This window comes from Echinops telfairi, unplaced genomic scaffold (genome assembly GCF_000313985.2).
Source record: "Echinops telfairi isolate 266 unplaced genomic scaffold, ASM31398v2 ScPeMD7_443;HRSCAF=831, whole genome shotgun sequence".
Lineage (NCBI taxonomy): Eukaryota > Metazoa > Chordata > Mammalia > Afrosoricida > Tenrecidae > Echinops > Echinops telfairi.
Window position 1 is genome coordinate 58146414 of NW_022104341.1, and position 13291 is coordinate 58159704.

The 13291-nt window shown below is 43.4% G+C and overlaps 1 protein-coding gene across 2 annotated transcripts in view; it reads right to left on the reverse strand.

Moving 5' to 3' along the window:
- DYNLT5 (dynein light chain Tctex-type family member 5) overlaps positions 1–12157 on the reverse strand; it is a 36353-nt gene extending 24196 nt beyond the window's left edge. The window contains exons 1-2 of one of the 2 annotated variants that reach the window (XM_045292123.1): positions 11990–12157; positions 7308–7429 (exon numbers count right to left, since the gene is read on the reverse strand). In XM_045292123.1, coding sequence (XP_045148058.1) covers positions 7308–7423 — 116 coding nt within the window. In that variant the 5' untranslated portion in view covers positions 7424–7429; positions 11990–12157. Of the gene's footprint in view, positions 1–7307; positions 7435–11989 lie in introns of those variants that run through there. The other variant, XM_013003899.2, reaches the window with a different exon arrangement.
- Between the last annotated feature and the right edge of the window lie 1134 nt (positions 12158–13291).

Sequence of the window (13291 nt, forward strand, 5' to 3'; positions counted from 1 at the left end):
GGGCAAATGTTTTGAGAATGATGAGGGCAGCAAATGTACATATGTGCTTGACACAATGGATGTATGTATGGATTGTGATGAGAATTGTATGAGCCTCCAGTAAAATAATGAAAAATAAAAAAATAAAAGGAAACCCAAAGCGGCAGGTCTACCCCTTCCTGTAGGTTCACCCTGCGTTGGAGTTGAGTTTGGAACCAGAAATACAATAAAGATATGAGAGACCAAATGTGCTGATGCTAGAAACCTGAGCTTCAGGGGACAGGAAGTGGGTAGCAAAAGCAGTGAGAGATGAGGCAGATGGAGCGGGTGAATCGTCAGCTAGCCTGACACAGCTCAGCCATTCTGAACTTTTGCAAGTGGTACATGATCAGGACAACAAACCGACAATCGCTCCACTGGCCTAGCAAACGTCCAATGCCAACACCAGCAGTTGTAACCAGAAAGCCACAACCTTCCCCTTGTTTCCCACATTCTCCAGGTGATGAGAAGTGTGGCTAGCCCCTGCCTTCACTCATCCAGTGGCTGGTGACATGCCTCAGAAAGCCACACACACACACACACACACACACACACACACACACACAGAAGTGTGGCTAGCCCCTGCCTTCACTCATCCAGTGGCTGGTGACATGCCTCCCCAACACACACACACACACACACACACACACACACACACACACACACACACTCTGCTCTGCCTGAAATCATGAACATGGTGCCAAGTACCTGCTCCCTCTAGGCTAAAATGAAAAACAGGAACGTCATAAAGATTCAATAAACATCAGAACAACAATGATGAAAATGGTAAGAAAACTCACAAAACGGACTGGGTGGGATGTTTTCTTAATATACAATTACTCTTTGATATAAAATTCTTTCTTATACGTATATGAGTGTCAATAAATTTGTTTCTTTAGTCAACCCGGCCTAACACAAGACCCCTAACGTTATATACTTTGTGATAGGCAGGCACCATCTGGTTTCTTCGCCACACTTTGCTACAGCACCCATATCTTCAGTGATCTCTTCATAAAGGCAAGCACTGAGAGGGCCATGCTATGAGAACTAACTGCTCTCAGAATGGGGCTAGATTTAAGTGTGGGCTGAGCCCCAAATCCATTCATAGATATGTACATCATTATTTCTGAATAAAGAAATGAATCCAATTGTTGCCATTTTAGCCACTCATAGTGGAAAGGCCTAGCCTATGGGCTAAAAACTATCAAATGGTGCTCAGTCTACTTGAAAAAAAGTGAGTTTCAGCAGGTTAAAGCCCTGGAGTTATTCATCTTTATACATGTAACATGTGCTACTGTAACTGAAATATAGTAGATTAACTCATGCTGAATAACTGAAAAAAGTACATATAGAATGACATAATTAGCATGAACCCTGAGTCCTGGGGTGGTGGCCCAGCCAGGAAAGTGCTGGACTGATAATCCGAAGGTCTGAGGTTCAAGCCCACGAGCCTCTCAGCAGGAGAAAGATGAAGCTATTTGTTTCCATAAAGCTTTAGAAAACCTCTGTCAAGTCGCTATGCGTCAGAACTGACTAAAGGCAGAGGGAATTAGTATGTTAGCTATCATTAGATATTAACTAAATATTGTGTTAATATGATATCATAGTAAATTTCATTAGAGACAAAAGTCTGTTCAGCCCCCAACTTCACACTTGAACTACCAGTTGAATTATTGGCCTCAGAGACAATAAAGGTGTATCTCATGTCACGTTCTCCCGGGAAAGTAACTTAACCTCAGGGCTTCTGTTTCCAGTTCCAGAACATGAGAACAGCATATCAGTTTGACTCTGTTCAATGTCAGCCACAGGCTGAGGTCTCATGGAGAAAGCCACCATGTGAACACCTGTTTCAAACCCCTGGCTGGGAGACAGAAAGTTGTAGTAAATGAAGAGGCGGCGCGCACTATTAAGGCAACTTACACAATCGATTGTCGAATTTCAGGAAATGGAATACGTGTCAGTAAAGAGAAGCTTGGTTTGTCATTTGCTAATTCTGTAGCCTGGGAGCCACAGCCTTCCTAAACTTCCAGTTTTTTCATTTGTAAAATGAAGATAATAATAGTATCTATCTTGTAGACATTCTTCTGTAAAAGGCCAGGCAGCACATATTTCTGGTTTGACGTGCCCTATGATCTCTAGTACAATGGCTCACCTGGGCTACTATCCTGTGAAAACAACCAGAGACCTAAAGGAATAGGCATGGCTATCTTCCAAGAAACTTTTATTGATGGATATTGAAAGTTAAAGTTCATACTAGTGTGCTACGTCACTAAATAGTCTCCTTTTTAGAACCATGTAAAAACCACACTTACTCCCCAAACCAAAAATAAACTGCCATTGAGTTCATTCCGTCTCAGAGTGACTCTAGCGGACAGAACCGAACTAGCACTTTGGGTTTCCAAGGCTGAACATATTGACAGGGGCAGAAAGCCTCATCTTTCTCCCCCGGAGCAGCTGGTGGCTTTGAACGGTTGTTTTGCAGTTAGCAGCCAATGAGTAACCCATTATGCCATCAAAAACAAACAAACAAACCAAAATACCAAACCAAACCAAACTCACCGCCATGAGTTGATACCGACTCATAGTGACCCCTATAAAACACGGTAGAACTGCCCCAGAATTTCTGAGACTAGAACCCCTTATTGGCGTAGAAAGCCCTGCCTTCCTCCTGTGGAGTAGCTTGTGGTTTCAGCATCTCACCATGTAACCTTTTCCCTACCAGGGCGGGAGAATGAAGATGTGGAGGCTGTGGTTAGGAGCCCTGGTGGTGTATGGTTAAGTGCAAGGTAGACAGTTTCAAACCACCAGCCGCTTCTGTGGGAGAAACGGGGCTTTCTACTCCCCTACAGAGTTCAAGTCTCAGAACTCACAGGGGCATTTCCACCCTGTCTTATAGGACCACTCTGAGTCGGAATCAACTCCAAGTCAGTGAAGTGAGAGGCTGGATTTGGTCCTTGGGCTGTCATTTGCTAACTGCTGTAATTCGCTAACCCCTGTAATCACGCTTCTATTAAGATGAAAGGAGCTACACAGAAAGGACTCAATAGCTCCTATTATTACTCTTCATTTTTACAAATTACTTAACTTAAACATAAACCCCAACTCAAAATTATAAACGAAGTAGGGGACAGCTAAGTTGGTATAGAAAAAATAGGTCAAGATGCCAATAGTTAAAATGTAAGCTCCATTGCTAGATGTGCTTTTTTGGGTAGTCACACATAGAATTACCTGACAATAAAAGAACAATGGAAATGAAAAGACAATCCTGAAAATGCTAACAATAACTGCGCTGATGTGAATGCCTTCTTCCTTTCACGGATCAGAAGGCCCTGCAGACCGTCATGAGACCCCACGGTCCCTGTAAAGCGTGCCGTGGATGGCCAGAGGAGCAGACACATCAGCCCTGGAAGAAACCTCTGGTGGGTACTGCCTTGTGACCTCTCAGTTCATTCAAAGACTGAGCATGATGATAAATTTGATAACCCAAATTTCTACTGCCAAAGTTCCTCCTTCATGCGGTTAGTAGAAGGCACAGAACCCCTAGGATCAGCCTTCACTACCCCTTTCCATCTGAAGGTGGGCACAGAATAAGGAAGACAAAGAAGACTTGAGGTCTTTGAATTATTGTGGTGGCCAAGAATATTGAAGTACCACGGGCTGCCCCAACAAACAAAAACAAATAAATCTGCCTTGAAGGAAGTAGAGCAGAATGTTCCTTAGAGGCAAGGACAGCAAAACTTGTCTCATGAACTCTGGACATGTTCCTGGGAGGGACCACTCGTTGGACAAGGCCATCAGACTCGGTCAAGTGGAGGTGCGGGAACAAGGAGAAGATGCCTGCCTAGATGGATTGACCCAGGGGCTGCCAATATGAGCTCCAACCTAACGATTGTGCGGAGGGAACAGGACTGGGGAGTATTTCATTCTGTAGTACCGAAGTTTGCTATGAATCAAAATGAATTTGATAGCACCTAGCAACAACAACAAACAACAAAGTTTCAGAATTAGTCTACTAGTTGAAGATTCATTTCATGAAGGAGAATCACCTGTACAGACATAAGGAGGCAAGGAAAAGCAAGTACGGGTTAGAGCTGGGGAGGCAACTCCTTAAGTAGCATTTACATTGCAAGGGCAATAGAACTACTCATTTGCTATTTAACAACCAACGTTCAAACCGAGGCTTCAGAATAATTTGGGAGTCCAAATTTCTAACTTTGAAATATATAAAAAATAATGGGGGAACTAACATGCATTTGTTAGTAAAGATTTGTTCCTGAAAAATCGATCCCAGTGAGTATAAGCTGTCTATACCCAGTGATGTTTTTAAGTTTAATTTCTAGTTAAGTTCAAACAGGTCCATGCAATTCTTGTGGAGCCTAACTTTTAGTACAAGAGGAGGAGCCCTGGTGGCATAGTGCATATGCGTTGGACTGCGAACAGTAGTTTGAAACCACCATCGGCTCCTCAGGAGAAAGAGAGCCTTTCTACTTTTGTAGGGTTACTGTTTCAGGATCCCATGGGTGCATTTCTCCCCTGCTCTCCAGGGTCACTATGAGTTGCACTCACTCATTGGCAGTGAGTTTAGTAAAATGGTGACCAGACGTCCCGCTTTTGGCAGGACAGTCCCGATTTTTGGTGTTTTAAAAAAGTCCCGATTTTTGGAAAGAATGCACGACAAGCTAGGGAACGGTCTACATGGTCCATATAGGCCACATTTTTAATCAAGAACACCACCACCCACCCCCAGTCAATGGTGTCCCGCTTTAAATCTGGTCATGTGTTAAGCCTTGGGCTATACTAACTTATAAGGCCAGCAGTTTGAAACCACCAGGAGCTCCGCTCTGGGAGAAAGATGATGCTTTCTACTCTTGTGCAGATTTAGAGCCTTGGAAACCCACAGTGTTTTTTGTTTTTGTTTTTAAAGATCATTTTACTGTGGACTCTTACAGCTCTCATAGCAATCCATACATCAATTGTATCGAGCCCATTTGTACATATGTTGCTTTATCATTTTCTGAACATTTACTCTCTATTTGAGCCCTTGGTATCAGCTCCTCTTTTTTCCCTCCCTCCCCCCTCTCATCCTCATGACCCCTTGATAAATTATAAAGTATTATTATTTTCATGTCCTATACCGATGGCTGTCTCCCTTCCCTCATGGTCTCTTCCCCCTCCTGGTATCGCCACTCCCATTACTGTACCTGAGGGATTTATCTGACCTGGATTCCGTGTGTCAGGAGCTCTCATCTGTACCCTACAGTGTTTTATAAGGTCACTATAAGTTGAAATTCACTTGATGACAGTGATTTTGGTTTTGGAATTTAGTGCAAGAAAAGGTTCAAAATCTTTTCAGTGATATAAAAGGTACATTGTGTAGTAAGTATGTGATAAATAATGTGTTGTGAATAAAAGTTATTTCAGTAGTTTCAAAGTGAGGACATGCTTATATAACATTAAAAGGCAAGTAGGAGTCATCTATAAATTTAGGACTGACTATATTTGTATTACCTTTACATTTCATCAACACTAAGTTGCAAAAAAGCATAGCTTATTCTTTCAATTTAGTCAAACTGGGTTTTATGAGACTTTGCCATTTGTTTTTGAGGAGGAGGTAAATTAAAAGTATGCAAATAGAGATATAGTTTAGTTTGGGGGCTAAAGGTTATTGTGAATTTTTTATAGTAAGCTGAATTAAAGATAAGTATTTTAAAATAATTCTAAAGAAATTTTAAAAACATTTGAAATAGATTTCCCATGAGGATTAAGCCTCTGGTGAATCCTCTCAGACCAGTCCAGGGATGTGAACAGCCTTGTTATCAGACTGAGAATATTGTAAAATGACTTATAACAGTTGTGGTTAGGTTAAAATACAACACCTTATCATTTCATCTCTGTTTTGGACCCATTTAAATTTTGTTGAAGTTTTTAATATTCCCTGCTTTTTTCTTATTGAGATGGATTTTGGGCTTCCACTGTCAACCACAGTCTTCTGTAAACCGGTGCTAATAATTTAAGTTCTGATATCGTCCCTCCTCTGGGTTTTGGTGTCATTTATAATCCAAGGATTATAAAAAAAATAGTAACCAGAACGGCATACAATCAGTTACTAAATAAAGTTCCAAAATCCTAACCAAACTCATTGCTATTGAGTTGATTCCAACTCAAAATAACTCTCTATAGGGTTTGAGACCGTGAATCTTTCTGCTGCAGAGTGGCTGGTAAATTTGAACCAATGATCTGGCAGTTAGCAGCCCCATGCCGAATTCACAGCGCCACCACCAGAGGTCCTTAAACAGAATTGTCAAAGTTATTATTCCAGCTCTATTTCTGACATTTGCTGGGATTGCTACCTGGATCTGTTTATAACCCACAAACGTCCAGGGTGGAAAATGCAGGAATAAACTCTGAATACATGCATTGATAAACTCAGGGACTAGAAAGAGTCTGGTTTCTGAACTTTAATGCATATTTATCATCTTCCAATCTCGACTTCGCAGGACACATCAACTCCTGCTTCCTAACCATGGGGATAAAGATGCCCCCCCTTCAAATCTGTGGAAACTGTTATGAAGGAAAGTCTTCTATGTAGGTTAATTGTTGTCTGTGTCAGACAATTGTCTTCTCTCTTCCCAGTGGCAGTGAAAAAGACATGCCACAAAAGTGTTAAACATTGATTCATGTCTTTAGAACAGCAAATGCAATATCTAGCAAGAGCCAAAAAATGTATTTATACCCTTTTGACCTATTAACTCACTATACTTTTGAGAAGCCAGCAAGCACAGGCTTATGATTTACGTAAATCAAACGAACTAGCCAGTCAGCAGAAATCAACCTAAAATTCCAAATAGTTGGGGAATGGTTCACCTATCTCATGAACTATAAATGGATATAACTATAAATTGAAAGAAAATGACCAAAACATTGAAAATACTTTATACAAGGGGTATGAGATAATGGTAAATGCATTGTCTATGTGTATACTTATTACCAAACTGCAAAAACTATATAGCATTAAGGAGAAGAATTCCAGGAAACGTGAACGTTTCTTTTGAGTAGATTTGCTTGTTTTATAAACTCTTTGACATAGTAAAAATGTTGCTATGATCAACAAATCACTTACACATTCATATTCTCTGTTTAAATATGCCCATAAATATGAGCTGAATTTTGTACTTGCCTATTTTTATAATTTATAGGTTGCAAAGGAAATGATCCCCCACCCTTAGACACAGGGAGCTGTTTATCTCAGTAATTGCATTTAGATCACAAGACAACATTTAGTTACTCACGCTTTGGTGGGCCCGTGACGTCCCTGCAGCCGGGATTCATGACCGCTCAGAGAAGACACACTCCCTTTTTTCTTTAATGAATGCGCGGCTCGGTCTTTGGCATCATCTGACATCATTACAACCTGTGGACAATTTTGTGAAATGCTAAGAGAAAGATATAAAATCATTTTAGTTAGGATAACTCAAACCAACCAAGCTCATGGCTGTTAAGTAAGTTCTGCCTTATAGTGACTCTTGGTAGAGTGTCAGAGGCTGTAAATCTTTCCAAGAGGAGAAAGCCTCATCTTCCTCCTGAGGCGCAGCTGGTGGAGTTGAATTGTTGACCATGCACTTAGAACCCCAAGGCTTAACCCACTGTGCCATCAGGGATCCTTGAAGTTAGTATATAACAGAGACTAATTTCCAAATGAAGTACACACACTTTTCCTACCATTTTTTAATGTGGAAGTTGAGTTTCCTCAGGAGTGCTTTACAGTGTAATTGGAAACTTAAGAACTCATAACTTTTATTGATGCAATCAAATACTGTTTCACCACCACTTGTCTGTTTGCTGTGACCCTGGAAGCTAGGGCACTGGTACATCAAATACCATCAGGGTCAACCAAAGCGAGCAGGTTTCAGCAGCGCTTCCAGACTAAGAACAGAGTACGAAGAAGGAATAGGCTGTCCACTTCAGAGGTCTTAGCCACTGAAACCCCTATGGATAGCATGGACACATGGTCAGTGACTGAAAACCTAATGAACAGGAGGAGAACTTGGCCCGAGGTCGGGTCAGAAGATGCCTCGGGTCAGAAGGCACTCAAAGTAACACTGAGGAAGAGCTGCTTCTCAAAGGGGAACTGACCATAATGACTCGGATGGAGTCAAGTCTGCCGGAGTGAAGTCCTTGAGACCTTCCTTTGCTGATGGGGGCATGGCCCCAAACAGCTTCAAACATCAATTGGTAAGTGGAACTTGGAATGTACAAAGTGTGAATCCAGGAAAATTGGAAGTCGTTCAAAATTAAATGGAAGACATAAAAATGGATACTTCAGGCATTAGGGAGCTGAAATAAATGTAGTATCATTTTGAGTCAGAAAATTCTATAGTTTACTCTGCTGGGAGTGAGACAGTCAAGAAGAATGACACTGCATTCATCCTCTGAAAGGACATTTCAAGATCTGTGTTGAAGTACAATGCTGTCCGTGATAGGATAACGTCTATCTGCATTCAAGGAAATCCAATCAATACAACTAGTATTCATTTTTGTGCACCAACCACTAAAGCTCATGATAGAGAAATTGAAGAATTTTTCCAACGTCTTCAGGCTGAAATTGATTAAAAAAAAATGCAATCAAAATGCATCAAGAATTAAAGGGGGAACTAATCACAATGATCTACATATAACCACCTCCCAGGACAGACAACAGAAAAGTGGGTGAAGAAAGACAGCGGCCAGTGTAATACATGAAAACATAATAATTATTTATAAATGATGAAGGGTTCATAAGGGAGGGAGGGGAAAAATGAGGAGCTGATGCCAAGGGCTCAAGTAGAAAGAAAATATTTTGAAAATGTTGATGGCAACAAATGTATAAATGTGCTTGACACAATGGACGGATGTATGGATTGTGATAAGAGCTGTAAGAGTCCCGGATAAAATGATTTTATAAAAAGAATTATTGGTCATTGGAAAGCAAAAGTTGGAAAAAAGAGGAAGGAATGGTCTTTGGAAAATATAGTCTTGGTGATAGCAATGAAGCTGGAGATGGCATGATTGAATTTTGCAAGACTATTGACATATTCATAGCAAATGCCTTTTAAAAAAACTAACACAAAAAATGACTAAACATGTGGACTTTTCCAGATCAAATTAATTATATCAGTGGGAAGAGACAATGAAGAAGCTCAATATCAGTATCTAAAACCAGGCCAGGGGCCAACTATGCAATAGACCATCAATTGCTCATATTCAAGTTCTGGTTAAAGTTGAAGAAAATGAAAACAAGTCCATGAGAGTCAAAGCATGACCTTCAGTATATCCCATCTGAATTTTGAGAACATCTCAAGAACATTAAACAAGAATACTGAACATTAAACAATAATCACAGAGGAGATGATGAGCTGTGGGAGGACATCAAGAACATCATTCATGAAGAAAGCAAAAGGTCATTAGAAAGACTGGAATGAAAGGAAAGATCAAAGTGGATGTCAGCTAAGACTATGAAACGTGTTCCTAATTGTAGAGTAGCTATAGCAAATGGAAGAGATGATTAAGTGAAAGAGATGAACAGAAATTGAATCGGTGGAACACCAATTAAAATATTGCAACAGCTGATGAAGCACTGGGAGCACTCACTCGTCTATGCCAGGACATTTGGAAGACAGCTACTAGGTCAACTGACTGGAAGCGATCCATATTTGTACCCATTCCAAAGAAAGTCCACCTCACAGAAAGAACAAATCATAGAACAATGTCCCTGATATCACATACAAGTAAAATTTTGCTGAATGACAGCCAACAACCATTGCAGCACTACGTTCACAAGGAGCTGCCAGAAATTCAGGGCAGATGCAGAAGAGGATGTGGAACAAGGGACATGATTGCTTTTGTCAAATGGCTCTTGGCTGAAAGTAGAGAATAACAGGAAGATGTTTACTTGTGTTTCATTGACTCTGCAAAGAACACTAGATTGTGTGGGTCATAACAAACTATGGATAGTTTTGAGAAGCATGGGAACTCTTCATTGTACTCATGCAGAACCTGTACCTGGGCTAAGAGGCCTGAGAACAGAACAGGGGCGTCCTGCACGGTGTAAAATCAGGAAAGGTATGTGTGAGGGTCATACCATCTCACCATACCTGTTCAATCTGTAAGATGATAAATAATCAGGGAAGCTGAATTATATGAAGAAGAATGTGGCATCAGGATTGGAGGAAGGTTTATTAACAACGTTCGATCTGCAGAGGACACAACCTTGTTTGCTGAAAGTGAGGAAGACTTGAAGCACCTGCTGATGAAAATCAAGGATTGTAGCCATTAGTGTGGATCACAAGTCAATGTTAAGAAGACCAAAATACTCACAACTGGACCAACAGGTAACATCATGTAAACTGAGATAAGATTGAAGGGGTCAAGGATTTCATCTTGCTCCAATCCATAAACGATGCTCATAGAAATAGCAGTCAAGGGATCCAACGATGCATTGTATTCCGTAAATCTGCTGCACAAGATTTCTTTAAAGATGCTATTTGGGGGATTAAGGTGCATCTGACCCAAGCCATGGTATGTTCAATATGCATGTGAAAGTTGGATATTGAGTAAGGAAGACTGAAGAAACATCATGGCATTTGAACTATGGTGCTGGTGAAGAATATTGGAAGTACCACACACTGCCAAAAGAACAAACATATCTCTCTTAGAAGTACAAGCCAGAATGGTGCTTAGAGGCAAGGATGGTGAAACTTCATTGCGCTAGAACACAAGACCCCTCCTCTCCAGGGGGTTGTGAATTTGTACTGGGCGACATAGACAAGACCAAAATGGTGTGATTTGTGTGTGGGAGAAAAGGGTGCAGTTTTCATCAAGTTAACTGTGACTCATGGTGAACCAAGTCTGCTAGGGTGGACATGTGCTCCATAGGCTTCTCAGTGGTTGATTTTTCAGAAGTGGATTGCCAGGTCTTTCTTCCAAGGTACCTCTGGGCGAATAGTAACCTGCAGTCTTTTAGTTAGCATACAACTTGCTGTCTTACCCAGGGATTCCAGTGTCTGAACAGATACAGGCAAAGGTTACACACAAATGGGGCAGAAGATGTGTGTGTCTGAAAAGATAGTTTTTGTGCTTGTGAGTGTGAACAACTTTGTGTATGTGGCTGAGTATGACTATGTGCCTGTGAGTGTATATTTCTCTGTGTGTGCCTGTGTGTAGAAGTGTCTGTGTGAGTGGATATGTGACCCTCCGTGTGTACCTGTCTATGCGAGTGTCTGTGTGAGTTTGTGTGTGAGAATCCCTATGTGTGTGACAGTGTGCTACAGTCTATGAGGGTGTCTGCCCCTCTGTGCACACCTGTGTGCCTGTGTCATTTGACTATGTGTCTCTGTGGGTGAGTGTGTGCCTGCGTGTGAATGAATGCATGTGTAGGGAAGTGTCTGTGTGTGCTGCTACCTAACTGATGAAGGGGCAGAGACGCATTGAGCCGGATGAAGTAGCCCACTCCGTTTCTACTCCAAAGTCACAGAGGCAATAGCTGTTTCCAAATCCGCTCAGCACTCCCCTCTCCCCTCCTCCCCAAACTCCAACAAGAAAGGCCCTATTTGAAACCCGGAGAAAGGACAGGGTAGGCTCTGGGCAGGCCATCTAGGCTGGGCGGCAGGAAGAGGCCTCAGAACTCAGACGTCTGGCTGCAAGGACCTCCGTGCGGGCCTCCACTGAAGCCCCCTGAGCCCACACCTGCAGGCGGGCTGGGCGGCCGTAAGCCAGGGGCCACTTGCAGCTCCTAAATCTGGAGCGCTTTTTTTTCTTATTTGTTGACGGTAAAGGTAAAGCAGCCAGTGGTTCCGGCCAAGCCAGGGCATTTTCAGAGCAAGGCCGCTCCCGCTCCCAGTCTGTCCCACCCCGGAGTAAATTAATCATCCTCTCCCTTGCTGCCATGCGGAGTCTCCCCTCCAGCCCCGAGGCCTGGCGAAGAGGGTGTTCTCACCCACGCGCTGCTGCCCTTGACCGTGGCTCCTCAGGGCCTCCGGACCTGCAGCTCCTCCACCGCCGGCACTGGCGCGCTGGGCGGCTAGCACTTCCCCAACCTTGGGTCCGCGGGCAGGCGCACACCCTGGGGCTCCCCTGAGGGTCTCCAAGGCGACCTCCTAAACAGTGCTCCGGACCCGCCCCCGGCCGCCCTGGGCCCCTGGTCCTCAGAGCCACCCGCAGATGTAGAGGGATCACTGTCCTGAGCGGCTGGAGCCCAGCGGCGCCCTCGGGTGGTCGCCAGATGGAAGGGTGCCATTTACAGGGCCTAGAACGAGGAGGAAGGACGTGCGGGGCTCGAGATGCGGCCCCTGACCCCCTCGTGCAGTACCCCTTTTCTGAAGATGTCAGAGGGTGGGAAATGCTGCAGCGTCTTGGGACAGGAAACTCAGGCACAGAAAGGAAGTAAAGCCATTCCCCACCTTCCTTGACGGCTTAACACAGCATCCCACCACTTGTGAGTTCAGATGGACTAAATGCTGGCAAACCTGTGTGGAATACTAGGGGGCTTAAAAAAGTTCATGGAAAAAGTCCGTTATCGTTTAATTCACTTGTGCAAGCCTCCTCTTATGTGGCAAGGCCCCCCTTGCTACCCCCCCCCCCCCACCGCCAGTCCCTTCTATACACATTCACACTGGCTTTACTCTTGTATGTTATCATCTGGGGGCCCTTCCTTTGAAACGCTGCTTCCCATAATGTGAATTTGCCAATCATTATCAAGTTCAAGTAGCTTAGAAGTGGAGGCTATTGGAAGTTGAACACGACCCGCCCTAAGAGGCCCTTCCTTCCTCCTCCATGAGACTCCCTCCCAGATCCTCCCCAAACAACCTCAACACCACGGCCCCCCCACCCCCACCCCACCGCAGGGACCCTCCTATAAGGTTCAGTCTTGAGCACAATTTGGGGGTTAGAAATAGGCTGAAGCTGTACTGAGCACCCAGCTAGGAGCCCTGCTGGTGTCAAGGTTAGGCATAGGCTGCTAACTCCCAGGCCAGCAGTTTGACACCACCAGCTTCTCTGCTGGATAGCTTTTTACTCCTGTGAGTTCCAGTCTCAGAGACCCACAGAGGTATTTCTAGCCTGTTCTATAGGGTCACTGTGAGTCAGAATCCACTCAATGACAATGGTGGTTTTTTTTTTGAAACTCCTTAGTGCAGGCCCATGAAGAGCGGGTGGTGACGGCAGCTATAGCTAGCACAAGTCGTACATGAGGACCACAGTACAGCATGTGGTTGTTTTGAGGCACCATTGAGCCCGTTGT